The sequence below is a fragment of the Pristiophorus japonicus genome, chromosome 22, assembly GCF_044704955.1.
Source record: "Pristiophorus japonicus isolate sPriJap1 chromosome 22, sPriJap1.hap1, whole genome shotgun sequence".
NCBI lineage: Eukaryota > Metazoa > Chordata > Chondrichthyes > Pristiophoridae > Pristiophorus > Pristiophorus japonicus.
This window is the reverse complement of record NC_091998.1, coordinates 62,545,073-62,572,211: the sequence shown is the minus strand read 5'-3', so window position 1 is coordinate 62,572,211 and position 27,139 is coordinate 62,545,073. Positions and strand designations below refer to the sequence as shown.

Sequence of the window (27,139 nt, the reverse complement as noted above, 5' to 3'; positions counted from 1 at the left end):
GGTCGGAGCGGATTGCCTGGTTGCGCAGAAGATGGCGGCGGGCCGGGTCAGCTTGCGGGCCGAATATCGCAGCGTTTCGGCCTAAACCGAGCGAAGGGCGACAAGTAAGGAGCGCGGCCGTTAAGCGGGACGTTGCTTGCCGCTGCCCCCTTCTGCAACAACAACAACAACAACCACCACCACCACCACCATCATCATCATCATCATCATCACAGGCAGCCCCTCGGATCGAGGAAGACTTGCTTCCACTAACAATGAGTCCTTAGGTGGTGGAACAGCCCAATAGGGGAACCACAGACCCTGTCCCAGGTGGGACAGACAGTGGTTGAGGGAAAGGGTGGGTGGGACTGGTTTGCCGCACGCTCCTTCCGCTGCCTGCGCTTGGTTTCCGCACGCTCTCGGCGACGAGACTCGAGGTGCTCAGCGCCCTCCCGGATGCATTTCCTCCACTTGGGGCGGACTGGTCTTTGGGCCCAGGGACTCCCAGGTGTCGGTGGGGGATGTTGCACTTTATCAGGGAGGCTTTGAGGGTGGTCCCCTGTAACGTTTCCTCTGCCCACCTTTGGCTGGTTTGCCGTGAAGGAGTTCCGAGTAGAACGCTTGCTTTGGGGAGTCTTGTGTCAGGGGGCATGCGGACAATGTGGCCCTGCCCAGCGGAGCTGGTCGAGTGTTGGTCAGTGCTTCAACGCTGGGGATGTTGGCCTGGTCGAGGACGCTAATGTTGGTGCGTCTGTCCTCTCTGGGGATTTGTAGGATCCTGCGGAGACATCGTTGGTGGTATTTCTCCAGCGACTTGAGGCGTCTACTGTACAATGCCGTGTAGGAGTAGAGAGCTTGCTTTTGGGAGTCTCGTGTCGGGCCATGCGGACGATGTGGCCCGCCCAACGGAGCTGGTCGAGTGTTGGTCAGTGCTTCGATGCTGGGGATGTTGGGCTGAGCAAGAACACTGACTGTGCGTCTATCCTCTGACTGGATTAGCAGGATCTTGCGGAGGCAGCGCTGATGGTACTTCTCCAGCGCTTCTCCACCCATGGGGCCCCGTCCGTCCATCCCTGACACTGTCAGCCGTGGCTCAGTGGGTAGCACAGTCACTTCTGAGTCAGAAGGTCGTGGGTTCAAATTCCGCTCCAGGGACTTGAGCACAAAAATCTAGGCTGAAACTCCCAGTGCAGTGCTGAGGCGCACTGTTAGAGGTGCCGTCTTTCGGATGAGACGTTAAACCGCTAAGACGTCTGCTCCCTCAGCTGGATGTAAAAGATCCTGTGGCGTTATATAGAAGAAGAGCAGGGAGTTGGTTGGGCCGATACTCATTGGAGTTTCGAAGATTGAAAGGTGATTTTATTGAAATGTATAAGATTCTGAGGGGGCTTGACAGGGTAGATGCAGAGAGGATGTTTCCCCTCGTGGGGGAATCTAGAACTAGGGGGCATAGTTTCAGAATAAGGGGTCGCCCATTTAAAACGGAGATGAGGAGGAATTTCTTCTCTCGGAAGGTCATGAATCTTTTGACTTCCCTGCCCCAGAGAGCTGTGGAGGCTGGGTCATTGACTATATTTAAGACCGAGAGAGACAGATTTTTGAGTGATAAGGGAGTGAAGGGTTATGGGGAGCGGGCGGGGAAGTGGAGTTGAGGCCAGGATCAGATCAGCCATGATCTTATTGAATGGCGGAGCAGACTCAAGGGGCCAAATGACCTACCCCTTCTACTATTTCTTAAGTTCTTATCCCCGGTGACCTGGCAAATGTTTATACCTCAATCAACATAACTAAAAAACAGATTATCTGGTCATTATTGCATTGCTCTTTCTGGGAGCTTGCTGAGTGCAAATTGACTGCCGTGTTTCCTACATTACAACAGTGACTACACATCAAAAGCACTTCATTGGCTGTTAATGGTTTTGGGACGTCTGGTGGTCATGAAAGGCGTGCTATAAATGCAAGTCTTTCTTTATCCCTGGGACCTGGGCTGAGGGGGCTGTTGACCACCTTGCCACTACTTCAATCACTTCACCAACGTGCTGGACTCTTGCCCGCTGTGCGGTACGCGCCTCGTGTGCAGGGTCAACAGGAGTGTAACTGTGTTTACGTGAATATTAAGAGAAAGAGGGTGGCTGGCTAATGTGGGCCCCATGAAGACACATACAGGTGATATTGTAATTGAAAATCAGGAAATGGCAGACTTGCTAAATAATAACTTTGTATCGGTCGTCACAGCAGAGAAAAAGGATAAAGTACCAGAGATACAAGGAAAAATAATAAACCAATGGGAGGAACTGACTAGATTTATTATGTTAAAAAGACACAAGTATTGACTGCTGCTGCCGGTATTGACGGTCTGTTCGCTGTTTCCACTGGCAGGAGGGTCAGTAACCCGAGGACACAGATTTAAGGTAATTGGCAAAAGAGCCAGAGGGGGCTTGAGAATTTATTTTATGCAGCGAGTTATGATCTGGAATGTACGGATGTACACATCGTGAGAGGATGATGAAAGAAGATTCAATAGTAACTTTATGGAACCAAGTAAATGGAGTTGAGATACAGATCTGTCATGATCCAATCTAATGGCGGAACAGGCTCGAGGGGCTGAATGGCCTCCTTCTGTTTTGTGTTAAGTCCTAGGGTTGCCCTGCAGACTCCAGAATTATTGATTAAATTCCAGGGCACTGCTGCAAGCAAACTAAGAAAAAAATCATAGGGGCATTTCGCAAATTGTGTTTTTTTTTCATGTTCTTTGAACATTTTCCTGCATTAGTTATAAAAAAATTGGTTATTGTTTGGGTCGAGCGGTTGGTGGGAGGTCATGTGGTCTGTCCAGCCAGTGTTGGTGGTGTTCTAGACCCTCGCCCAAGTCTGCCCCTGGACTTGGCAGCAGTCATGATATTCGCTTCCAGGAGCCTGGGATCGTGGATGGTTGACTCAGATTGACTGGCAATGTTCAGAATTCGGCCAGTGCCCACGAAACACGAGGGCACAGTATCCAGTGGTCTGCTCAAAGCCTGCTCTGACCAGTGGACATTGCAAGATATCTAAGCATAGTCGATCCAAGCTGGTCTAACCTGGAATAATGGGTTGAATTGTCACACCACACCCAGAGCAGCTCCCTGATTTCAGACTAACTGGCATGTTTGTGCGCCAGTTGTATATCTAACTTGAGACTGAACTGCAGAGTTGTCAGTGTTGGGGAACCTATGTTGGGAGTGATTAATGAGAAGAAGACTTGCAGGCTAGGAGATTTGTTTGATGCATCTCAATCTTGTGGCGAGTGGGTACGAGGTCCAACTGGCCATTATCTGGATAACTCTTGAGCTCGCAGGAGTGGTTCATGTGATAGCGGCAGCTTGGCTCAGTTGTTCGCTCGCTTGCCTCTCGAGTCGGAGCCTTTCAAATTCCTCTAACGATTTCAGCGCAAGCTCTCGGCTGACACTTCAGTACAGGGTCGAGATGGAGGCGACGTCTCGTCCAGCCCCTCTGGAGGGCGAGCAAGATCCCACAGCATTGTTTGAGGAAGGGCAGTGAATGCTCCCAGTGTCCTGCCAACATTTATCTGGTAATCCTGCAAGTTCTTTCTCTTTCCACGTGGCAAGTGCAAGTATTCACACTGGTGCAGTTGGGGGAGGCGGGGTGCAGCCGATGGGGTTGAAGGTCTCTGTAGGGACAGAGAGTAGAGTGGTAGAGCTTTTTTTTAATGTAGTCGCCTGTGTTGTAAATGATGGATGTCAAAAGTGGCAGTGCTTCATTCCCCGGTATTAACGGCCCTTATCTTAAAGGATCTGTGATCGAGCCATTTCCTAGTTTGAGGGGATATGAAAGCGAGTGTTACTGTCGCTTTGATTATTGATCAGCTGAGAGGCACTGACTGGACTTTCACCTCTGTACTTTTATTCTCCCCTCCTGGTTTCACAAATAACGAACATGCTGCTGAACGATGCACTGACCCGACCACTGAGCCGGAGCGAGGTTCTGGGATTGCTCTTCCGCCTCACGGTATTTGGAGCGGTCACCTACTTCGGCATCAAATGGATGGTGGACGCCATCGATCCTGCACGGAGACAGAAGCTGGAGGCCAAAAAAAGGGTATGGTCATCGAGTGCAAGCTCCTCTTAAATAGTGCCGATCTGTCTGCCCCTTAAGAATGCTTGGGAACAGGATGAGTCCATTTGATCCTAAAAGGCCATCCTTTTTTGATCGATCAACCCCTATAAGCACATAAGCGATAGGAGCAGGAGTCGGCCATAAGGCCCCTCGAGCCTGCTCCGCCATTCAATAAGATCATGGCTGATCTGATCATGGACTCAGCTCCATTTCCCTGCTCGCTCTCCATAACCCCTTATCCCCTTATCGTTTAAGAAACTGTTTATTTCTGTCTTAAATTTGTTCAATGTCCCAGCTTCCACAGCTCTCTGAGACAGCGAATTCCACAGATTTACAACCCTCAAAGAAGAAATTCCTCCTCAGCTCAGTTTTAAATGGGCGGCCCTTTATTCTAAGATTATGCCCTCTAGTTCTAGTCTCCCCCATCAGTAGAAACATCCTCTCTGCATCCACCTTGTCAAGCCCTCTCATAATCTTATATGTTTCGATAAGATCACCTCTCATTTTTCTGAATTCCAATGAGTAGAGGCCCAACCTCCTCAACCTTTCCTCATAAGTCAACCCCCTCATCTCCGGAATCAACCTAGTGAACCTTCTCTGAACTACCTCCAAAGCAAGTATATCCTTTCGTAAATATGGAAACCAAAACTGCACGCAGTATTCCAGGTGTGGCCTCACCTATACCTTGTATAACTGTAGCAAGACTTCCCTGCTTTTATACTCCATCCCCTTTGCAATAAAGACCAAGATTCCATTGGCCTTTCTGATCACTTGCTGTACCTGCATATTAACCTTTTGTGTTTCATGCACCAGGACCCCCAGGTCCTGCTGTACTGCAGCACTTTGCAATCTTTCTCCATTTAAATAATAACTTGCTCTTTGATTTTTTTCTGCCAAAGTGCATGACCTCACACTTTCCAACATTATACTTCATCTGCCAAATCTTTGCCCACTCACTTAGCCTGTCTATGTCCTTTTGCAGATTTTTTATGTCCTCCTCACACATTGCTTTTTCTCCCATCTTTGTATCGTCAGCAAACTTGGCTACGTTACACTCGGTCGTTTCTTCCAAGTTGTTAATATAGATTGTAAATAGTTGGAGTCCTAACACTGATCCCTGTGGCACCCCACTAGTTACTGATTGCCAACCCGAGAATTAACCATTTATCCCGACTCTCTCTTTTCTGTTAGTTAGCCAATCCTCTACTCATGCTAATATATTACCCCCAACGCTGTGAACTTTTATCTTGTGCAGTAACCTTTTATGTGGCACCTTGTCAAATGCTTTCTGGAAGTTCAAATACACCACATCCACTGGTTCCCCTTTATCCACCCTGTTCGTTACATCCTCAAAGAATTCCAACAAATTTGTTAAACATGACTTCCCCTTCATAAATCCATGCTGACTCTGCCTGACCGAACTTTGCTTTTCCAAATGTCCTGCTACTGCTTCGTTAATAATGGACTCCAACATTTTCCCAACCACAGATGTTAGGCTAACTGGTCTATAGTTTCCTGCTTTTTGTCTGCCTTTTTTAAAATAGGGGCGTTACATTTGCAGTTTTTCAATCATATCCCTCAGACCTTCTCTCATCAAACGTGTTCAATTGTCTCGAGCCCATTTGCACTACACTTTAATATTCTATAACTTCATTACCTTTTGGATGAACAGTGTGCGCCTGACTACCCTTCTGCCCGTTGCTCCCTAAATGTCACCTTGCGCTGACTGGGGTTTTCACTCGTTGACACCGTGAACAAAAGGTGTATCCTGGCATTGCTCCCCAACAGCCCCCACCTACCCTGATCATTTCTGCCACCTGTTCTCTTGCATAGTATAAATGTCAAACCTTCACCAGAGTCCTGTTTGACTGAAGCCAAAGTGTGTTGTTGGAACTATTCAACAGGCAGAGAAGCTGATGAAACAGATCGGCGTGGAAGGAATCAAACTCTCGGAATATGAATTGACAATAGCAGCTCATCTGGTGGATCCCAGAGCACTGAAGGTGAGGCGTTGCCCTGATAGATTTGTTCACTTACTAAGTCAAAGATGTATCTTTCATCAGATGCTATCCATGTCTGGACTGTGCTATCAAGTGTCCATTGTAGTGACATTGTGGGTGTTTTGAATTGTGAACTGGAGCCTTTTAGAAATGGTAAATAAAAGAGTTGCAGCTACTGGTAAGAAAAGCATAAAGTAAAGACATGAAGGTGGAAGAACGCTGTCCGGACTTTCTGGGGAGTTTATTTTAATTCTAAACCTCTGTTGGTATGAATGCAGTGCACAAAATGAGCTAAAGTTTCTTGGGTGGGGAGGCAGTGAGGGAATCAGGGGGTGGGGGGGCGGAGGAGTGTGAGAGTCGTGCTCGCAACTCTCTGTCGACTTTCTGTACTGGAGTCCCCACAATACACTGAAGATTGTCTCCTGATGCCGACACCAGCTGCTGTCAAGTGAATGTGTAAACATCTTTTAAAGTTATGAACAAGAAACTTTAAAGTCATTTTACAGATACACCCTGCAGGATAAGTCCATTGTGATACAGGAATCTGTCTTTTGGAGTCTGTTGGAGAAGTTCTGTTGTACAGCTCATTTGCTATTGGGTAGAATAAGGTTTTTGAAAGTGTTCAGGGGAGCAGGGCCCATTGGGAGTGAACAGGATATGAGCTGGACCTAATTACAGACTGACTCGGTCAGTAATGCTTTGGGTCAGTATATTTTTGGTTTTGAATCTGTAATCTGAAAGAGTGCGTTGTCATGAGTCCTGTCCTTCAGGTGGGATGTTAAAACGTCTGCCTGGTTGGGTGCTTTAAGCAGACATTAAAAATCCCAAAGCACTACTTGAAGAAACCAGGATGTGTTCAGTGTGCTGGCCAGCATTCCTCCCGCAACCAACAGCGAAAGCAGTTGAACTGGTCACTTGTTTCATTGCTGTTTAATGGGGACACAGAATGGCTGCCATGATAATATCAGTCACGGCACTCGCTGTGTTTTGTGATGTTTCTAAGTATGTAAATATAATCTATTTCCATTCCTGTAGGTGACCTGGCGGGACATTGCTGGGCTGGATGAGGTTATCACTGAGCTACAGGAGACGGTCATTCTCCCCTTCCAGAAGAGGCATTTATTCCTTGGATCCAAACTCTTTCAGCCACCAAAAGGTGAGGGTTGATTTGGACTTGGGGTGGGGGCAGGATGGTAGTTGAAGTGCGGTGTACTGTTTAGTGCATTAGATAACGCCAGTATCTCATGACTTGGGATCACGTGGTATATTTATCACTACACAACTGACGTCTGGAAACTCTCCATCTACCTGGTACAGCATGGGTTAGATACAGAGTAAAGCTCCCTCTACACTGTCCCATCAAACACTCCCAGGGCAGGTACAGGGGGTTAGATACAGAGTAAAGCTCCCTCTACACTGTCCCATCAAACACTCCCGGGGCAGGTACAGCACGGGGTTAGATACAGAGTAAAGCTCCCTCTACACTGTCCCATCAAACACACTCCCAGGGCAGGTACAGCACGGGTTAGATACAGAGTAAAGCTTCCTCTACACTGTCCCATCAAACACTCCCAGGGCAGGTACAGCACGGGGTTAGATACAGAGTAAAGCTCCCTCTACACTGTCCCATCAAACACTCCCAGGGCAAGTACAGGGGGTTAGATACAGAGTAAAGCTCCCTCTACACTGTCTCATCAAACACTCCCAGGGCTTTATCTACCTGTCCTTGAGCTGTCATTCTCTCTGTTCATCCATACGCTGTGCTGGGGCAGCAAGACCTCCCCTTGCAGTAAGTGTAGATTTGTAGTTTGCAGACCGCTTGGCCATAAGCTTTGAATATTGGAAATCTCAAAAAATCTGTAAAGTAAAAAGCCAGGTCTGCATTTCTGAAGCACACCTTTGGGTGTGATGGTCAGCGACCTCCAACATCCACCTGTTTTCTCTTTTGGATCCTGCAGCACACTCTCTTTATGATGGGTTTTAAATGTGAGCCTTCTTTCTGCACCTGTGCACAGGTGTTTTGCTGTATGGCCCTCCGGGCTGTGGGAAGACCCTCATCGCCAAAGCCACAGCGAGTGTCGCTGGCTGCCATTTCATCAACATGCAGGCCTCAACGTTAACTGATAAGTGGTACGGGGAGTCACAGAAACTGGCAGCTGCCGTCTTCTCTTTGGCTGCGAAAATCGAACCGTGTATTATATTCATTGATGAAATAGGTAAGCCCTGACGCGCTGGAGAATGATTGCATGGGGGGGGGGGGGGGTGACTCCAGAACGTTTCTCCTTTGTCAGACCCTGAAAGAGAAAAGCGGGTTAGAATCATAGAACGGTTACAGCACAGGAGGAGGCCATTCGGCCCGTCGGGCCCGTGCCGGCTCTCTTGAAGAGCACCTCAGCTAGTCCCACTGCCCCGCCCTTTTCCCCCCATAGCCCCGCTAATCGTTTTCCTTCAGGTACTTATCCAACTCCCTTTTGAAAGCCACAATTGATTCTGCTCCACCACCTTTCAGACAGTGCATTTCAGATCTTAACCACTCTGCGTTTATTTAAAAAAAATATTTTCCTCGTGTCAACTTTTGGTTCTTCTGCCAATCACCGTAAATCTGTGTCCTTTGGTTCTTGACCCTTCCACCAATGGGATCTGTTGTTCTATATACTAACCCCCGCCCTGAGTTCCACGATTTAGATTCCAGCCTGTAACTCAGTCCCGGGTATCTGTTGCCCTGTGTATAAATCAAACCCATCAATTAGAGCGACACACTCAGGTGGGGCCTGTACTTGCTGGGTATTGTGGATAATGTGCGAGGGGTACGTTTAGCAGTCGAGGCTGATTTGTGTCCCCCTGCCCTCTGCCTGATGCCAGTCTGTATCCCGTTGATCCTTACTGCTGTGCCTGTGTTCAATCTGCTAGATTCCTTTCTGCGGATTCGCTCGTGCATGGACCACGAAGCGACGGCCATGATGAAAGCACAGTTCATGAGCCTGTGGGACGGACTGAGCACTGACACAGATTGCCAGGTAAATGGGCAGCTGTCTGAAACCAGTTTGGGCAGGGTCAGGACAAGAAACAGAACTCTGAAGCTACATATTCCAAGCTCCTTTATGTCTGTGTTGCTTGTGATGACCAATTATAAAACCATAAGTTTTAAAATGGGGATTTTAATGTTGCCGATTATGTGATTGTTTAAGAACATAAGAAATAGCAGGAGTAGGCCCCACCACCCCTCGAGCCTGCTCCACCATTCAATAAGATCATGGCTGATCATCGACCTCAACTCCACTTTCTCGCCTGATCTCCATATCCCTTGATTCCCCTAGACTCCAAAAATCTATCTATCTCAGCCTTGAATATATTCAGAGACTCAGCATTCACAGCCCTCTCGGCCAGAGAATTTCAAAGATTCACAGCCCTCTGAGTGAAGAAATTCCTCCTCATTTCTGTCTTAAATGGCCAATCCCTTATCCTGAGACTGTGACCCCTGGTTCTAGACTCTCCAGCCCGGGGGAAACATCCTCTCAGCATCTACCCTGTCAATCCCCCTCAGAATCTTGTATGTTTTAATGAGATCACCTCTCATTCTTCTTAACTCCAGAGAGTATCGGCCCATTCTACATAATCTCTCCTCCATAAGGCAGCCCCTCTCATCCCAGGAATCAATCTAGTGAACTGTTATACCACCTCCGAGGCAAATATATCCTTCTTTAAACAAGGAGACCAAAACTGTGCACAGTACTCCAGGTGTGGTCTCACCAAGGCCCTGTACAATTGTAGCAAGACTTCCTTATTTTTATACTCCCAACTTTTGAGTGCAGTGATTTGATTAAAAGTTCGTACTTCTAAATCCTACTCCCTCCGATTTAATTGTCAGATTAGGAATAATTACGGCTGATGCCTGTGGAGCCCATATCCCAGTCAGAGGCAGCTCTTTCAGCAACAGAATGGAAGAAGAAATTAACTGTAAAAGCCCCTATTGCAAAATGCTGTGAGACCTGGGGTACTGGTGCATGAAACACAAAAGGTTAATATGCAGGTACAGCAAGTGATCAGGAAGGCCAATGGAATCTTGGCCTTCTTTGCAAAGGGGATGGAGTATAAAAGCAGGGAAGTCTTGCTACAGCTATACAGTGTAATGGTGAGGCCACACCTGGAATACTGCGTGCAGTTTTGGTTTCCATATTTAAGAAAGGATATACTTGCTTTGGAGGCAGTTCAGAGAAGGATCACTAGGTTGATTCCGGGGATAAGGGGGTTGATTTATGAGAGAAGGTAGGGCCTCTACTTATTGAAATTCAGAAGAATGAGAGGTGACCTTCTCAAAACGTGTAAGATTATGAGGGGGCTTGACGAGGTGGATGTAGAGAGGATGTTTCCACTGATGGGGGAGACTAGAACTAGAGGGCATGATCTTAGAATAAGGGGCCGCCCATTTAAGACTGAGATGAGGAGGAATTTCTTCTCTGAGGATTGTAAATCTGTGGAATTCGCTGCCTCAGAGAGCTGTGGAAGCTGGGACATTGAATAAATTTAAGATAGAGATAGACAGTTTCTTGACCGATAAGGGAATAAAGGATTATGGGGAGCGGGCGGGGAAGTGGACCTGAGTCCATGATCGGATCAGCCATGATCTTATTGAATGGCGGGGCAGGCTGGAGGGGCCGTATGGCCGACTCCTGCTCCTATTTCTTATGTCCCAGGAAGGTGAGAACAGAGCACGTTTTGCAGTTTTTGTTTCTTGTTTCTGTGTCCTTTGTGTAGGTGATTGTGATGGGGGCAACGAACCGGCCCCAGGATGTGGATCCAGCCATCTTGCGAAGGATGCCCAGTGCATTCCACGTGGGCCTGCCTGTGAGTGTTTGACTGTAGCCCCTCCTTAACGTTTCTGTGTGGTTGTGGTGACGGTGCTGGTTTCTGAGTGGATCTGAGCATTGTCTGGGGGGAGGGGCGAATGGAGGCAATGGACCAAGAAATTCAGTTTCCATTGAATGGCACGTTATCTCCGTTTGTCTGAGTTTACAATGAGAACTAACCATTTCTCTGTAATCCACCAGAGGCAGAGCCAGCGGCAGGAGATTCTGAAGTTGATCCTTTCTGGTGAATGTGTACGTGTCTCACTCCTTTTCTCGGGTTTGCATTTGTTTCTTACCCAGTGCTCTTTCTGCTATAAGTAGTGTGCACTTACTGATGTTTTTTTTTTAATATGTTCTTTCCAGTTGAGCCATGACGTGAAGCTGAAGGAAATAGCGGAGAAGACGAAAGGGTACTCGGGCAGCGACCTGCAGGAGCTCTGCAGAGAGGCAGCCCTGCACCGGCTCCGTGACTTTGTCCGTAAAGAGCAAATGGAGCGCATCAGGAGGCAATTGCAGGCTGCCGACTTCGAAGAAAGGTGCCTCTCGTCGCTGCGGACTTTGTATCATTGAGGGACAGTCGTGCTTGGGCTGGGAGGCACCTACGGGCAAAGTTAGTGCTACAATGGGAGAGTTAACACACGTGTAACAGGGCGATACGGAGGGGGCTGGGGAGACAGAGGGAGCGTGCACTCTCTCTCTCTCTCTCTCTCTCTCTCTCTCTCTCTCTCTCTCTCTCTCTCTCTCTCTCGCTCTGTTTTCTCTCGCTCCGTTTTCTCTGTCTTTCTCTCTCTCAGTCGAGGATGACTTGCTTCCACACTGGCTGAAGAGTCCAATGCGGGACCTCCAGTCTCTGTCACAGTTGGGGCAGACGGTGGTTGAAGGAACGGGTGGGTGGGGTACCTGGCTTCAGCACGCTCTCAGCAATGAGACTCTGTGCTCAGCGCCCTCCGGGATGCTTTTCCTCCACTTTCAGCAGTCTTGGGCCAGGGATTCCCAGGTGTCGGTGGGGATGTTACATTTTTTCAAGGAGGCTTTGAGAGTGTCCTTGAAACGTTTCCTCTGCCACCCTGGACTCTCTTGCCGTGTTGAAGCTCCGAGTTGAGCGCTTGTTTTGGGAGTCTCGTGTCATACATGCGGACGATGTTGCCCGCCCAACGGAGCTGATCGAGCGTCGTCTATACAGAGGGAGGAGTGAAGTGTGAACGCGGCCCTTTCGGAGAAAACAAGGGCTACTTGTATGCCCTGTAGTTCTATCCACTTGTCGCATTCCATCACCACATGAGGACTCATCGCTTCCCAGCGCTGTCATGGGTAGGAACTGTTCCATTATCCTTCTTCCTTTGACAGTGTTCACTGTGGCTCAGTGGGCAGCACACTCACCTCTGAGTCAGAAGGTTGTGGGTTCAAATCCCACTCCAGGGACTGGAACACGGAAAATCTGGGCTGACCCTCCAGTGTAGTGCTGAGGGAGCGCCGCACTGTCGGAGGTGCCGTCTTTCGGATGAAACGTTAAACCGAGGTCCCGTCTGCCCCCTCAGGTGGACCGTAAAAGATCTCACGGGACTATTTCAAAGAAGAACCGGGGAGTTATCCCCGATGTCCTGGCCAATATTTATCCCTCAATCAACATAACAAAAACAGATTATCTGGTCATTATCACATTACAGTCTGTGGGAGCTTGCTGTGCGCAAATTGGCTGCTGCTTTCCTACATTACAACAGTGACTACACTCCAAAAGTACTTAATTGGCTGTAAAGCACTTTGAGACATCCAGTGGTCGTGAAAGGTGCTATATAAATCGAAGTCTTTTCCTTTTCTGTGGGTGACAAAATCAGCTGTGGATCTGGGTCCTGTTTTGCCCCTCTTCTCCTGAAGGTGCTGACTATTGCTGGGGTACAGTTTAATGTGGCGGAGAGTTGTACAACCAGTGACCAATCTTTTACTTTTTATTCATTCCCAAGATGTGGACGTCACTGGCAAAGCCAGAATTTATTGCCCATCCATAATTGCCCCTGAGAAAGTGGTGAGCCACCTTCTTGAACCGCTGCAGTACGTGAGGTGTTTTCCTTGCGGTTTGATGCAACTGAGTGGCTCGCTAGGCCATTTCAGAGGGCAATTAAGAGTCAACCACAGTGTTGTGGGTCATGAGGCACATATAGGCCCAGACCGGGTAAGGGCGGCAGATTTCCTTCCCTAAAGGACATTAGTGAATCAGATGGGTTTTTACGACAATCTGGTAATTTAATGCTCACCATTACTGATACTAGCTTTTTCATCCAGATTTATTTAATTCATTGAATTGAAATTCCACAGCTGCCGGGGTGGGATTTGAACTGGTGCCTCTGGATCATTAGCCCAGGCCTCTCGATTACGCGTCTCGTAACAGAACCACTATGCTACCGTTCCCTAAATGAATCATAGACTGGTTACAGCAAGTAAGAAGGCTATTCAACCCGTCGAGCCCATGCCGGCTCACTGCAAGAGCACCTCAGCCAGTCCCCCGCCCTTTTTCCCCGTAGCCCTGTTTATTAAAAAAAAGATTATTTCCAGTACTTATCCAACTCGCTTTTGAAAGCTGTGGTCGAGTCTGCTCGTTCAGGCAGTGCCTTCTGGATCCTAACCACTCACTCCGTAAAAAAGTTTTTTCTTCTGTTACCTTTGGTTCTTTTGCCAATCACCTTAAATCTGTGTCCTCTGGTTCTCGACCCTACCACCAATGGGAACAGTTTCTCTCTCTCTCTCTACTCTGTCCAGACCCCTCATTGATTTTGAACACCTCGATCAAATCGTCTCTCGACCTTCTCTGCTCCAAGGAGAACAACCCCAGCTTCTCCAGTCTATCCACGTCACTGAAGTCCCTCATCCCGGGTACCATTCTCGTAAATCTTTCCTGCACCCTCTAAGACCTTCACATCCTTCCTAAAGTGCGGTGCCCAGAATTGGACATACGACTCCATTTGAGGCCGAACCAGTGTTTTATACAGGTTCATCATAACTTCCTTGCTTTTATACGCTATGCCTCTATTTATGAAGCCCAGGATCCCGTAAGCTTTTTTAAACCACGTTCTCAACCTGCCCTGCCACCTTCAACGATTTGTGCACATATACCCCCGGTCTCTCTGTTCACGCACCCCCTTTAGGATTGTACCCGTTAGTTTATATTGCCTCTCATTCTCCCAAAATGTATCACTTCACAGCATTAAATTTCATCTGCCACGTGTTCGCCCATTCCTCCAGCCTGTCTATATCTTCCTGAGGTCTATCCCTCTCCTCCTCACTGTTCAGTATACTCCCAAGTTTTGTGTGATTGCAAATTTTAAAACTGTGCCCTGTACACCCACATCCAAATCATAATATATATGTCAAGGAACCCAGTGGTCCCAGTACCGACCCCCGGGGAACACCACCATATACCTTCCTCCAGTCCGAAAAACAACCGTTCACCACTACTCCGTTTCCTGTCACTGAGCCAATTCCGTATCCATGCTGCCTCTGTCCCTTTTATTCCATGGGCTTTAACTTTGCTGCAAGCATATTATGTGCCACTTTTGCGAATGCCTTTTGGAAATCCATGTATACCATGTCACTGCATTGCCCTCATTAACCCTCTCTGTTACCTCATCAAAAACTCGGATCAAGTTGATTAAACACGATTTGCCTTTAACAAATCCGTGCTGGTTTTCCTTAATTAATCCATGCTTGTCCAAGTGACTGTTAATTTTGTCCCTGATTATTGTTTCTAAAAGCTTCCCCTGTGCCGAGGTTAAACTGAGCGGCCTGTAGTTGCTGGGTTTATCTTTACACCCTTTTTTGAACAAGGGTGTGACATTTGCAATTCTCCAGTCCTCTGGCGCCCTGTTTCTAAGGAGGATTGGAAGATTATGGCCAGTCCCTCCCCGATTTCTTCCTTCACTTCCCTCAGCCTCCTAGGATGCATCCCATCCGGTCCTGGTGACTTATCTATTTGAAGTACAGCCAGCATCTTTATCAATTCTTATCCCATCCAGCATCTCCTCTGCCTCCTCCTTCACTGTCTATGGCAGCATCTTCCTTGGTGAAGACTGATGCAAAATACCCATTTAGTACCTCAGCCATACCCTCTGCCTCCCTGTGTAGCTCTCCTTTTTGGTCCCGAATTGTCCCCACCCTCCTCTTGCTGCCCGTTTACTATTTATATGCCTATAGAAGACTTTTAGATTACCTTTTATGTTAGCTGCAATTCTATTCTCATACCCTCTCTTTGCCCTTCTTATTTTCATTTCACCTTTTGCTCTGAACTTGCTATATTTAGCCTGATTCTCAGACGTATTCTCGGTCTGTCATACGCGCTTTTTTTCTGCTTCATCTTTCTCTCTCTCTCGTCCTCCAGAGAGTTCTGACTTTAGCTGCCCTGCCTTTCCCCCTAATGGGAATGTACCTCAACTGTACCTGAACTGTTTCCTCTTTAAAGGCAGCACATTGTTCCACTATAGTTTTGCATGCCAATCTGTGATTCCAATTTCCCTAGGCCAGATCCGTTCTCATCCCATTGAAATTGGCCAAATGCATAAGTCCTGACACTGGGTAATACCAAACTATTGTCTGGTCTATGAGACGCGTGCACACACAACTCTCAGTGCTGGTGTCTAGAGAGTTCAACGTATTTAAAGGTGCGTGGGTGGAGAGTTCAGTGACCAGCGGTATATTAGCTGCAGGCCTCGCTTGGCCCAGGATTAGTGGAAGAGACCTGTCCTACACTCTGGGATTCCTGTAGTTGATGTCTCACCAAATGAAGGTGACTTCACTTCAGCGAAGACCTGTTTCGCGATTAAAAGTGACAATAGCTTTGGACTCCTCTATATTTTCCCCTCCAATCTTTTATCCCCCCCCGGAATGTGCGAGTTGGATGGCAATGAGGTCGAGCTCACTCGTGATGGCCTCCCCACAGTCAGGAACCCTGCCACCGCTCTCTGTCCAGTCACATACGTGAAGAATGGGCACTTGAGTGAGATAGGAAACTGACCAGTGCCCAGGGAACCATACCCAAGCGAATTAGTGGGTTCAGGAGATGATGGGGCATGGTGCGGGGTGGCGGAGTAGAATAAGGCAGGGCAGATAGACAGTATTGAAAGATGAATTGGTTTGGGTCATTGGGCTGCAATGTGAAGCAACTATCGGTATCCAGTCTGGGCAAGATGGCTCCTGGAGTGGAAGCTCCTTTCTGACCTGCTCAACTGTATCCGTGTCATCAATGGCCATCCTCTGCCCTTCTTTCCCAAATCTCCTTTCTTCCACTCCTGTCTCTGTTGTTGAAGGCATTTCAGCCCAAGCTATGAGTTGAACCTGCAAGCTCCAAGCCTGCAGGGCCCACCGACCATCCTCTGACGTTTGTTCTTTGCCTCAGAGTTTGCAACTGCTGAATCTCTGAAGAAATGTGATTTCCTTCACTCGCGAACAGGACTTCGTTGCTCTACCGACTACACTGTTTGATTGGCTGTACTCTGCTTTCAGTCGCCTCAAGGCCTTGCTCTGAATTCTTTGTCAAATTGGTTTCCGACCTCCTGGACTTCAGTGGACAGGGCTGAACTAGGTTTCTGCTTTGAACTACACTTGGAGTACACCACTGCGTTTCTACACAGGATTGTACAGTAAGACTACCTTCTCCATCTCTGCTGCTGAAAGTTTTATTTTTCCTTTTTGGCTGCGTCTCTGCTGAACTGGTTCTGCTGGTTTTTCAGCTCCGCTGGCTTCCAGCGAGCAGCTGCTGGTTCGCTCGTGCTGCCGCTTTTCAACCGTTGCTGGCTTTACGGCGATCTACCGCGATGCGCAAACTTGTGACAACGTGGCCGTCGTCTTTCTGCAGCAAATCCTCGATCTCTCTGCACTTCAGATAGCTTCTGGGCTTCATTGGCCTGCTTCGGACGGCGGTTCTTCGATGCTCCATGCCGGCCCCATACTGTTCATGCTGGCTTTGTCCTTCCATGAGACCTCTGACTTTGACCCTACTATTGTATCCCATTAACTACGACATTTAAACGGGCCTATGTAATCTGGGCTTTTCCCATGTCCATTTGCATTCTCACTTTGGCTGTCGCTCCAGACCCAGAGCCATTCAATACCTTTTCTACTTTTCCCCCCCTCTTTCCTTTCCTCTTGATCCCTCCCTGACCGTTCTCTCCTGTTGGCATGCCTCTTTTCATCTCTCCTCTCTCGGGTACTCTGCCCTCCAAAACCCCAATCCTTCATTACTCTTTGACCTTCCTACTCTCCTGCCGCCATCCCAGGCTCGACTCTCCTAGACAAGCCTGCAGCTTCCCTCTGTGCCTCTCTTGGCATCCTCCGATGGGCCCATCGAGGCACTCGTCGCTGCCTCCTTGCGAGCAGCAATCCCAAATGTCCCATCCTACTCTCTCGTCAACCATTCCTGCCCAACCCTTCAACTGGGGGCTAATCTTGCCAATTTCCGCTCTGTTCAACCCCCCTCCCCCCCCCAGCACTGACCCTGTGGACACTGTCAGTGGAGAGTCCATCACTGACCCTCTCCATATTTCCCACCAGAATGTCTGCTCACTGGCAAACAAGGCCCTTCCCATTCATGAGCTTATCGTGGATGATGGCATCGACATCATGGCTTTGACGGAATCCTGGTTGAAGGGCAATGACACCTTCCCGCCTGGCTACACCTTCCACCACTTGCTCCACTCAGACCACCGTGGTGGCAGTGTGGTTCTCATCACCAAATCACTCTTTGGTCTGTCCCCCCCACTCCTCCGCACTTTCTCCTCCTTTGAGCATCTCGCCCTATTCCAGCCCTCATTTTAAAATTCTCGCCCACCCAAGTACCATAAAAATGTTACCGATATTTCTTCACTGCTTTCCTCCCTCTTCCTCTGCACCAAACAACTTCTCATCCTCGGTGATTTCAACTTCCATCTCAATTCATCACGCTCTCTCCCCGCTTGAGTTCACTAGCATCCTATCTTCCCTTAATCTCTCCCTCCATGTAAACTCCCCAACCCATATTCACGACCATGCCAACTCTCGTGGCCTCGCTACTCCCATCGTGTCAATCACAGATAAGGCCATCTCTGACCATTTCCTTGTATCACTCTCCACCAACATCCCAACCCTACCTCCTTCTGTGACCGCCCCTGGAAACAAACACTCCCGACTCTCTTACCACTGCACTTATGAAGTCCCAACTGTCCAGCCTTTGGCCCTCCACTCACCGTGTAATTTCTGCAGCTCCCAATCTGCTCAAGCACATCCTCACCACCACCTTTCATTCCTAGTCCCCGTTAAAATAATTACTCTCTCTTACCGTGGCCATTCCCCCGGTACAGCTCACATCTTCGCTCCCTTAAGTCCAAGGGACACAGACTTGAACGCATAACTAAGACTGCCTATTTCCACGTCTGTAACATCGCCCATCTTTGCCCTTGCCTCAGCTATCTGCTGCTGAAGCCCTCGTCCATGCCTTTGTTACCTCTAGACTTGACTATTCCAACGCACTCCTGGCTGGTCTCCCGCACCCTACCCTACGTAAACTACAGGTGATCCAAAAATGGTTGCCCGTTTCATAACTCGCACCAAGTCCCGCTCATCCATCACCCCTGTGCTCGCTAACCTACTTTGGCTCCCGGTTAAGCAACATCTCGATTTCTAAATTCCCATCCTTATTTTCAAATCCCTCCATGGCCTCGCCCCTCCCTATCTCTGTCATCTCCTCCAGCCCCACAACCTCCCGAGATGTCTGTTCTCCTCTAATTCTGCCTTCCTGAACATCCCTGATTGTAATCGCTCAACCATTGGTGGCTGTGCCTTCTGTTGCCTGGGCCCCAAGCTTTGGAACTCCCTCCCTAAACCTCTCTACCTCTCTTTCCTCCTTCAAGACGCTCCTTAAAACCGGCCTCTTTGACCAAGCACCTGCCCTAATTTCGCTCGGTGTCAAATTTTGTGTCTCATAACACTCCTGTGAAGCGCTTTGGGGCGTTTCACTACGTTAAAGGCGCTATATAAATACAATTTGTTGTTGTTGACTGTCGGGCAGGACAATCTAATGTATGTTCTGTATTTTTAAGCTCCGCGCCTGAGGATCTGCGAGCAATGACTCAGACGGACCTACGACTGGCCTTGGAGAAGATGAAAGAATCAAAGGCAGGGACTGGCACTCCGAGACTGCAAGATTCTCCTGTGGACTGAGCGGGGCACACGTTGAGCCACACTGACCGACAGGATTCACTTGTGCACGTCACTTTCAGTTGTTTTAAAGGCACTTCCATAGACTTCTTGTTGTTCCGGTTAAGTTTGGCAAACCTTCCCTTCGTGAGATTGGACTGCAGGTGCTGCTGAGAAGCCACCAACACTCGTTCGCTGTCTGGGTAGCAATCGGCAACTTCCACTGCTGGCTTCAAGAAAGAGAGTTCAACCTACTTGCAAGGTTGTGTGCGCTGAGAGTTTGGTGAGTCGACGTATGCCTGGTACAGACCTCGCTTGGCCCAGGATTAGTGGAAGAGCCTGTCGTACACCCAATATTCCTGTAGTTATCTCGCCCAGTGAGGGTGACCCCCCCCCGCTTCAGTCAAGAGCGCGACTAAACGTGTCAGTGGCTCTGCTATATTTTCCCATCCAATCTCCTCGCCTCTCCTGCAGTGCTGACTCTCACTGGGGGTGCAGTATCTCAGGTGCCCTCCAGTGCCTCACGGAGAGTAATCTATTCCCAAATTGTGAGCCGGGGTAATGAATGTCACCAAGCTATTTGGCACCCAGGGTAGGTGGTGCAGCCTAGCCCAACCTTGTCAACAGGGGCTGCTCAATAATAGGAGCAGGAAACCTGCATTAATTCTTCCACCCCCCCCCCCCCCCCACCAAACCCAGGCCGCTAAGATCGATCGTTGCACACTCTCTACCAATCGCCTGATTTCAACGAATTCACCATAAACCAGGGGTCGAATCGCTTCCTCCGTTCCACATCAGGCAGTGCACTTGGGTCAGTGTTGGTGGCACTCTCCTCCGAGTCCAAAGGTTGTGGGTTCGAGCCTCCTTCCAGGACTTGCGCACATAATCTCGGCTGGCACTTGAGCGCTGTGCCGGAGGTGAGCTGGGCAAGGAGGGTGGGGGGGGGGGGGTTGCGACGCTGCACCAGCGGCACGGCTGAGGGAGGGGGTGGGGGGGGGAGTGGTGATGTGGCATGTATTGCAGCAAATGTCTTCCTCTGGGAATTTACACTGAGGCCCCATCTGCCTCGTTGTAGTGTATCGGCGTTCTCGATTGTATAGTACCATGGCATTATTTAAGGAGCAGCAGGGAGTTCTCCAGTGCCCCGGCCAACATTCCTCCCTCGACCAATACCGCACAAAGCACGTGAACTGGTAATTCATCTCGCTGCTGTTTGCGGGGAAACTCTTTGCAAAATGGCTGCTGCATTTGCTACATAACCGTTACTGCACTTCAGGATAATGAATTGAGACTTTTCTCTGTGGTCTTACAAGGTGCTTCATAAACGCAAGTTTGTTTTAACAATTGAACCGTCATGAGAGCTGGTTTCGGCTTTTGCATCTCTACCCATTGTATATTCTTCCAACTAGGTGTCCGCTTGGCTCAAAGGGCAGCACTCTCTTTTCCAAGTCAGAAGGTTGTGGGTTCAAGTCCCACTCCAGAGACGAGCACAAAATCCAAGCTGGCACTTCGGTTCAGTACTGAAGGAGTGCTGCACTGTCTGAGGTGCCGTCTTTCCAATGAAATGTTAAACCGAGGCACCGACTTCCCCCTCTGCTGGACGTAAAAGATCCTATGACGCTATTCAAAGAAGAGCATGGGAGAGTTCTCCCGGCCAATATTTATCCTTCGACCAATGGATGCTGTGGTCATTTATCGCAATGCTGTTTGTGGGAGCTTGCTGTGCTCCAATTGGCTGCCGCGTTTTCTACATTGCATCAGTGACTACACTTCAAAAGTGCTTCATCGGCTGCAAAGCGCTTTGGGAAGTCCTGAGGTTGTGCAAAATGCTGCAGAAATAACTGACATCAATTATAAGTTCAAGTGAATTGACTATTTTCCTCTGATGACACCACGAGCAATTCCCAAGCACTCTATGTTTACAACTTCGCCGTCATTTACCTTTATGTACAGTGTGCTCCGTGATCGCAAGATGGCGAAGTTATTCATTTCAGTCATCTGGAAAAGCCAACAGTCCCAACTGTTTTTTAAATGCCGTCACTATCCTACCCAAAAATGAATTCCAGGTTCAGATCAGGCTTTACCCGATGAGCTTGGTGACTTCCGTCGGAGATTTGTGTCTCGCAGGTGGTCCGTTTGTGCCACCCTGTCCTCGTGTGTGTGTGTGTGCACTGTACCAGCTGATCTCGGTCAGTGAGGCACTCTGGCAGCACGGCAGGCCCCAGTGTCCCCAGTGGATTGAAGGAGCATGGGAAATCTGCCAGCATTCCTGATACTGACCTACGGCACCCATCCCTATTATATGGAATGTACAGCACAGAAACAGGCCATTCGGCTCAACAGGTCCGTGACGGTGTTTATGCTCCACACGAGCCTCCTCCCACCCTATCAGCATATCCTCCTATTCCCTTCTCCCTCGCGTGTTTATCTAGCTTCCCCTCAAATCATAGAAATTTACAGCACGGAAGGAGGCCATTTCGGCCCATCGTGTCCGCGCCGGCCGACCAAGAGCTATCCAGCCTAATCCCACTTTCCAGCTCTAGGTCCGTAGCCCTGCAGGTTATGGCACTTCAGGTACTTTTTAAGGATTCCTGCCTCTACCACCCTTTCAGGTAGTGAGCTCCAGACCCCCACAACTCCCTGCGTGAAGAAATTTCCCCTCAAATCCCCTCTAAACCTTCTACCAATTACTTTAAATTTATGGCCCCTGGTTGTTGACCCCTCTGCTAAGATATGCTATCCACTCTATCCAGGCCCCTCATAATTTTATACATCTCAATGAGGTCTCCCCTCAGCCTCCCCTGTTCCAATGAAAATAAATCCAGCCTATCTAATCTGTCCTCATAGCTTAGATTCTCCGCTCCCAGCAGCATCCTCATAAATCTCCTCTGTACCCTCTCCAGTGCAATCACGTCCTTCCTGTAATGCGGTGACCAGAACTGCACGCAGTACTCCAGCTGTGTTGCATCGATACTGTTCGCCTCAATGACTATGGCAGCGAGTTCCACATTCTCACCACTCTCTGGGTAAAGGAGTTTCTCCTGAATTCCTTACTGGATTTATTAATGGTTATCTTATATTTATGGCCCTTCATTTTGGACTCTCCACACAAGTGGAAACATATTCTCTAGGTCTACCCTATCAAACTCCTTCAGAATCTTAAGAACCTTTATCAGGTCACCCCGCAACCTTCTCTTTTCTCGAGAAAAGAGCCCTACCCAGTTCAATGTTTCCTCGTCATTGCACCCTCTCCATTCTGCTATCGTGCTTGTAGATTCTTTTCTGGACTTGCAGCAGTGTATCCTTACTCTTTTTTTTGTAATATGGAGACCAGAACTGTGCACAATACTCCCAAGTGTGGTCTGACCATGGTTCTATACTAGTTTAACATAACTTCTCTGCATTTCAATTCTAGAAATGAACCCCAGTAATCTGTTTGCATTTTTCATTGCCTTGTTAACCTGCACTGCTACTTTTAATGATTTGTGAATCTGTACACCTAGATCCCTTTGCCAGTCTACCCCATTTAGATGCCGACTTTCCAAGGAGTAGGTGGCCTCCTCACTCCTCCTACCAAAATGCACCACCTTGCCATTGCCAACACTCGCTCTGTAAGCCAAGGCATAAAGAATGTCTAGTTTGATGAGATACTGGAGGGTGACCAGTACCACAGCTAGAGTCAGCATCATCATAATCACAGGGCAATCATCGGCAAAGCACGGGTGAAAACAGTCAGCTTTAGGTTTAACTTGATTGTTATCCTGGATTGGTGCTGGGCAGACCTCCTTGGGTTCTGTCCTAGGGTCTGGTGGTCACATTGTGCATACGATGGAAAGATTGTGAGTGCAGGATGCTATAACCAATGTTCCTGTCTTTATACATTGAGCATTCCCGCGACTTCAAAGTTCTTGCCTTCAGAGTTTTAAAGTTTGATTTCTTCGGATGAGACAAACCGAGGCCCTGTCTGCTCTCTGCAGTGGACGTAAAAGATCCCGTGGCACTATTTCGAAGAAGAGCAGGGGAGTTATCCCCGGTGTCCTGGCAAATATTTATCCTTCAATCAACATCACTAAAACAGATTATTATATTGCTATTTGTGGGAGCTTGCTGTGCGCAAATTGGCTGCCGCGTTTCTCGCATTACAACAGTGACTACATTCTAAAATTATTTCATTGGCTTTAAAGCACTTTGAGACGTCCGGTGGTCGTGAAAGGCGCTATATAAATGCAAGTCTTCAGAGAGCGGCGGTGTAAAGAGGGAATTGCCAATCTGACTTTTCTTTGGGTGGTCTTATCTGAACACCTGATGGATGAAGCTTGTTTACATTTAGTATTTTTTTTATAAATGAGTTGACTTTGGTGCATACACACTGAGCTGGAATGGAAGTTAAATGTCTTCAAACCCTGACTGTAAGACAAGGGTCGCAGGTTCAAACTGGGGAAAGGCAAATTTCGGACTGATATCAAGAACTGCATCACATCAGCAGTGACCAGCACAAAACATTAATACTGTGATGATGAGAGAGTTAACTGAGGGACATTTCTGAATGGATGAGCTGGAATAGACTGAATGAGAGCATAAGAAATAGGAGCAGGAGTAGACCATTTGGCCCCTTGAGCCTGCTCCGCCATTTAATAAGATCATGGCTGATCTGATCTTGGCCTCAACTCCACTTCCCTGCCCTCTCCCCATAACCCTTGACTCCCTTATCGTTCAAAAATCTGTCTATCTCCACCTTAAATATATTCAATGACCCATCCTCCACTGTTCTCTGGGGCAGAGAATTCCAAAGATTTACGACCCTCAGAGAAGAAATTCCTCCTCATTTCCGTTTTAAATGGGCGACCCCTTAGTCTGAAACTATGCCCCCTAGTTCTAGATTTTCCCACAAGGGGAAACATCCTCTCTGCATCCACCTTGTCGAGCTCCCTCATTATCTTATAAGTTTCAATAAGATCACCTCTCATTCTTCTGAACTCCAATGAGTATAGGCTCAACCTATCTTCATAAGTCAACCCCTTCATTTCAGGAATCAACCTAGTGAACCTTCTCTGAACTGCCTCCAATGCAAGTATATCCCTCTTGTGAGGAGACCAAAACTGTACGCAGTACTCCAGGTGTGATCTCACCAACACCCTGTACAGCTGTAGCAGGACTTCTCTGCTTTTATACTCCATCCCCCTTGCAATAAATGCCAACATTTCATTTGCCTTCCTAATTACTTGCTGTACCTGCATGCTAACTTTTTGAGTTTCATGTACAAGGACCCCCAGATCCTCCTGTACTGCAAAATTTTGTAATTCCCCATTAAAATAATTTTGCTTTCTTTGTTTTTCCGACCAATGTGCATAATCTCACGTTTTCCCACATTATACTCCTGCCAAATTGCTGCCCACTCACTTAACCTGTCTGTGTCACTTTGCAGATTATTCTTGTTACTCCTCACCACTTGAGCCCTCATCATGTCAGCACACACACACAAGAAAAACATTCTGATTATATTAAAACACAAAAGTTGCACCAAAAGAGATTTTTTTTTAGGTGTTTTAATTTTAACCAGTAAAAGCTCTGCTTGAAGACATCATCTTTTGCAGGTGTTGATTTTTGTAGACGTGTGCTGTAGCCAGCGGCGTGAGCGAATCCTGCCCAGTGCATGTGTCCACCAGCCAACTAAATAGGAGGAAAGCTGCTAGCCGGTTTAGAAGACTCGTGGACCAGGGCCAAACAGGAAAGGAAGATCACATTTTAGTGCCTGATTTTATTTGTGGTTATTTTGCAGTTTAACATTTTTTTTACAATTGCGCGTTATGGATTTCTGAATTTCTAACTAAACTTTAAGCAAACTGTACAGCTGATTCCGAGGGCAGGCGCAAGATGCCCAGCCGATTCCGTGAAGACATAAGTTCAATTTTGGGACCTTGGTGTTGCTGCGACTTTGTATTTCTGAAACTTGAGCAGAAAGATTTTTGTTACTAATGTATTGTTCCATGTCTGTATATAATTCGGCATCATTGACTGCGTGACAGTGGGGAGGAGGGGAGACTTATTTTTGATTTGGCCTTCTGTTACAAGTAGTTCTATTGACGGCAGTTATCGGCCAGCCCAGGTTTTCCTTGCATTGCTAGTAAATTATCACCGTGAGATATCATTGTAAAGAGATGCGAAATAAACAGATCTCAATCTTACTGTTGCTCAAGTCTTTTTTTATACCAGTTTATGGAAAGCTCAAGGATAGGGGCATTATATCATGTCGCACGCAATGTATTATTCTGTTGCTAACCTGGCATGTTCCTTTCAGGCCGTGATGTTTATCTGCCGTGAACAGGTACACCCCGTGCGTCATTTAGAGGGTAATGGACTTCAGACAAATCATGAGGCCAATTAGAGACTATTTACTGTTTCTGGGAATTTGTAAACCCCTGGCTTCTTGCCATGGTCCAAAGAAACCAGTAAGAAATATCTGACTTAAGAACATAAGAATTAGGAACAGGAGTAGGCCATCTAGCCCCTCGAGCCTGCTCCGCCACTCAACAAGATCATGGCTGATCTGGCCGTGGACTCAGCTCCACTTACCCGCCCGCTCCCCATAACCCTTAATTCCCTTATTGGTTAAAAATCTATCTATCTTTGATTTGAATACATTCAATGAGCTAGCCTCAACTGTTTCCTTGGGCAGAGAATTCCACAGATTCACAACCCTCTGAGAGAAGAAATTTCTTCTCAACTCGGTTTTAAATTGACTCCCCTGTATTTTGAGGCTGTGCCCCCTAGTTCTAGTCTCCACGACCAGTGGAAATAACCTCTCTGCCTCTATCTTGTCTATCCCTTTCATTATTTTAAATGTTTCTATAAGATCACCCCTCATCCTTCTGAACTCCAATGAGTAAAGACCCAGTCTACTCAATCTATCATCATAAGGTAACCCCCTCATCTCCAGAATCAGCCTAGTGAATCGTCTCTGTACCCCCTCCAAAACTATTATAAGCTTAAGTAAGGTGACCAAAACTGCACGCAGTACTCCAGGTGCGGCCTCACCAATACCCTGTACAGTTGCAGCAGGACCTCCCTGCTTTTGTACTCCATCCCTCTCGCAATGAAGGCCAACATTCCATTCGCCTTCCTGATTACCTGCTACACCTGCAAACAAACTTTTTGGGATTCATGCACAAGGACCCCCAGGTCCCTCTGCACTGCAGCATGTTGTAATTTCTCTCCATTCAAATAATATTCATGTATATCATGAAACTTTCTGTTTCATGATATACATGTGTCACATGACTGCAGTCGAAACACTTGTGTATTGAGTTTGAATTTGATATGCACTTCCTGCTGATCACACTTTTGTAATGTCACAATTCCAACATCACACTTCAGTTCCAAGAGAAACTAGTGAATCAGAAGTGAAAAAGTAAAATCAAGTGAGGTTGGCGGCTGGAAACCTACCAATGAGAATCTATTAAGGGCATAAGAAAACCAACAGTTCCTCAATAAAGGAAAGGTGAACCAATCAAAACACTCCACACTTTTGCAAATAATGTTTGACCATCACTTTTCCCCCAGTGGGACATCTCTAATGTCCAGAATAAAGTCTGTAACACAAAAGTGCATTAAAGAATACAAGTTTTACAATAACATGATTAAATGTTCCAGCATTACAACAGTGACTACACTTCAAAAGTACTTAATTGGCTGTAAAGCGCTTTGGGACGTCCAGAGGTTGTGAAAGGCGCTATCGAAATGCAAGTCGTTATTTTTTTAACTTCAGTATAAGGTGGTTGTTCTGTGCTTTTGAATATTTTCTTAAGTCTTTACAAGCCAAGGCCTGGGCATGGCATTGTTGTCCAGGGCTGTGACTATCAGTTGAAAGCAGTGTGCATCATTTCCCCCAATGTCTCAGTAGCATTTTGACAGCCCAGACTTCAGCCTCAGACCCTGCCCGATTGGCTGTTTTTCAACATTATTTGAAGATAAGCTTGTGAGCAAATTTCAGGAAAAGCTCGTGTTGAATGAGAATTGGGTCAGTTATCCTTTTGCAATTCTGTG

The 27,139-nt window shown here is 47.6% G+C and overlaps 1 protein-coding gene across 7 annotated transcripts; it reads left to right on the top strand.

The window, feature by feature from the left end:
- On the top strand, positions 1 to 25,281 carry LOC139235097 (outer mitochondrial transmembrane helix translocase-like). 7 transcript variants are annotated; one of them, XM_070866254.1, is made up of 10 exons: positions 1 to 106; positions 3,897 to 4,074; positions 5,997 to 6,095; positions 7,128 to 7,248; positions 8,108 to 8,308; positions 9,003 to 9,109; positions 10,848 to 10,937; positions 11,141 to 11,191; positions 11,303 to 11,475; positions 19,000 to 19,203. In XM_070866254.1, the coding sequence occupies exons 2-10, from the start codon at positions 3,913 to 3,915 to the stop codon at positions 19,118 to 19,120; spliced, it is 1,125 nt and encodes a 374-aa protein (XP_070722355.1). In that variant the 5' UTR covers positions 1 to 106; positions 3,897 to 3,912; the 3' UTR covers positions 19,121 to 19,203. The 7 variants fall into 7 exon arrangements, 5 of the variants coding, with proteins under 5 accessions (XP_070722355.1, XP_070722356.1, XP_070722357.1 ...); XR_011588412.1 differs by lacking the exon at positions 1 to 106 and adding an exon at positions 20,506 to 25,281 and having other exon boundaries at positions 1,654 to 4,074; positions 19,000 to 19,379; XR_011588413.1 differs by lacking the exon at positions 1 to 106 and adding an exon at positions 16,430 to 16,566 and having other exon boundaries at positions 1,654 to 4,074; positions 19,000 to 19,088.
- Positions 25,282 to 27,139: the final 1,858 nt, after the last annotated feature.

Excerpts from the sequence above, each read along its gene's own strand:
- LOC139235097 (XM_070866254.1), top strand. The coding sequence starts at position 3,913 with ATGCTGCTGAACGATGCACTGACCCGACCACTGAGCCGGAGCGAGGTT. Across the intron at positions 6,096-7,127 it reads TGGATCCCAGAGCACTGAAG|GTGACCTGGCGGGACATTGC; the intron begins GTGAGGCGTTGC and ends CCATTCCTGTAG. Across the intron at positions 9,110-10,847 it reads GCACTGACACAGATTGCCAG|GTGATTGTGATGGGGGCAAC; the intron begins GTAAATGGGCAG and ends TCCTTTGTGTAG.